Raw genomic sequence first — 1,833 nt, forward strand, 5'->3', positions numbered from 1 at the left:
CTCATTCAGTCTCACCGAAGAGCCGTGGGTACCTCATACCAGTCCAAAAGGCTGGTTTCAACCCCAAGCATGAGCATTCAGTAATTTTCTCACTCTCTCAAGCCTAGCAGATCTGAGAAAAAAGAAGATTTTTTGAGCAAAAAATCTGTCCTTACACACTTATACCGACAGATCTGAGAAAAAAAAAAAGATTTTTCTGCAAAATAAAGCTCCATTTTAGATCTCTTTCATCAATTTTGTAAAACCGGTTTAACCTTTTCGGTTTCCGATTTTTCCGGTTGAACCAACGGTTACCGGTTAAATCCGGTTTTTCTTCCATTTTCGGTTTTTAAGCATAACCGGACCGGATTACTCTCCGGTTCCCGGTTGAACCGGTCGAACCGGCCGGTCCGGTCCGATTTTTAAAACTATGTGTATCAGTGTATATTTTTAGAAGGTATCAAAAACTAAGAAAGCAAGGAAAAAAAAACTGAATCCGAATTTCCAAAATAAAAAATACATTATTAAAATCCTAGACATGAACATATGGATGGCAATCCTGATACTGAATCCCCTGGCTCAAAAAATTATAGGTCACGGTGCAATTCATAGTCACCACAACATGTTTGTTTACAATGTTCAAAACCTTTACCCGGCCAGTGATTTTTGTATAGCTGCTCACATTCAATTGTCCTGAAATAAGAACACTACTGATATTTTGAACAGCCAAAACCTTGCTGGCAATGATATCCACAGTCATGTTCATCCTCACTGTACGCCTAGCCTTAGCCTTTCCCGATGGAATTCTAGCCTCACCCACAACTGCATCATGATAATAAATAGTCGTAGTACTATTATCATACCTAAACGTTGCTGCGTTGGGGTTCTTCACAGAGACATCAGCGATGAGTGTGACATTAAAATCTTGACGTAAAGTTTCATTGGAGAGGTTTAGATTTGTGAGAGTCAAACCGTTCATCCTCACCATTGGATCTCTTATGTGAAAGACAGTGAAGGCTAGGACTAACATGATAACTGCTATGATTAACAAGAGGGCAGTGAAGCAGCCAAAGCACTTGATGCATTTTCTATGGTGATATTTCAAATGCTTGGGAAGGAATTTTTCTTCATCACTACTGCTGGTTTGGTAGCCAGTTGGGGCTAAGGGCTTGATTTGTTCTCTTTCAGCCATGGCCATATGTTGAAGAAGAAAAGTGAATTGGTGTTAGGTGATATATAATAAGGCATAATTGGCTTATTGGGTACCCTTCTTTTTGTGCTGAATGTTGGGTACCTTTCTAAACACATTGCGTCAAGTAAATAAGTCTCTGATTCATCATTGGGTCCAAGTCAACTTTATTATGTATATTTTTCTGTCCTAAACGCGTTGGCACGGAGAACACGGTTAGACTATTGACTTTGGGCATTGTTTACTGAATTCTCGGTTCTCACCTTAGAATTCCAGTTAATATGGTTTTTCAATAATTCAGGGGGCGTTAAAGATAACGGATCAAGTTGACCCAGTTTTGTTAATCCTATTGATCCTAGTTTTGAGGAAGATAAAGATAAGCACCAAGTCTCCTATCAAATCTCGTCATCTCAACACCAAAATAAGAACCAAATCAATCTCCTACAAAACAGAGCTGCTACAGAATCTTGAGATAGCAACGCATACAACTGAGATTTAATCTTCTTATATTTGAAATTTTGAATTGCTGCTAGTAACAGATTTACATGTATAGTTATATAAATATTAATGCAAATACACTGGCTTTGGTCATTCAAGCCAAAACCAATTCCCCAGCTTTATTTGTTTCAAGGGGAAGCTTCTAACGAATGTTTATATGATTGTGA

General features: G+C 38.2%; 1 protein-coding gene across 1 annotated transcript; it reads right to left on the reverse strand.

The window, feature by feature from the left end:
- Positions 1-459: 459 nt before the first annotated feature.
- LOC115977840 (late embryogenesis abundant protein At1g64065-like) lies at positions 460-1,262 on the reverse strand. The gene has a single exon (XM_031099865.1). It carries the CDS (start codon positions 1,175-1,177, stop codon positions 512-514), a length of 666 nt encoding a protein of 221 aa, XP_030955725.1. The 5' UTR covers positions 1,178-1,262; the 3' UTR covers positions 460-511.
- Positions 1,263-1,833: the final 571 nt, after the last annotated feature.

This window comes from Quercus lobata, chromosome 2 (genome assembly GCF_001633185.2).
Source record: "Quercus lobata isolate SW786 chromosome 2, ValleyOak3.0 Primary Assembly, whole genome shotgun sequence".
Taxonomy (NCBI): Eukaryota; Viridiplantae; Streptophyta; class Magnoliopsida; order Fagales; family Fagaceae; genus Quercus; species Quercus lobata.

Coding starts and splice junctions, on each gene's coding strand:
- LOC115977840 (XM_031099865.1), bottom strand. CDS start 1,177: ATGGCCATGGCTGAAAGAGAACAAATCAAGCCCTTAGCCCCAACTGGC.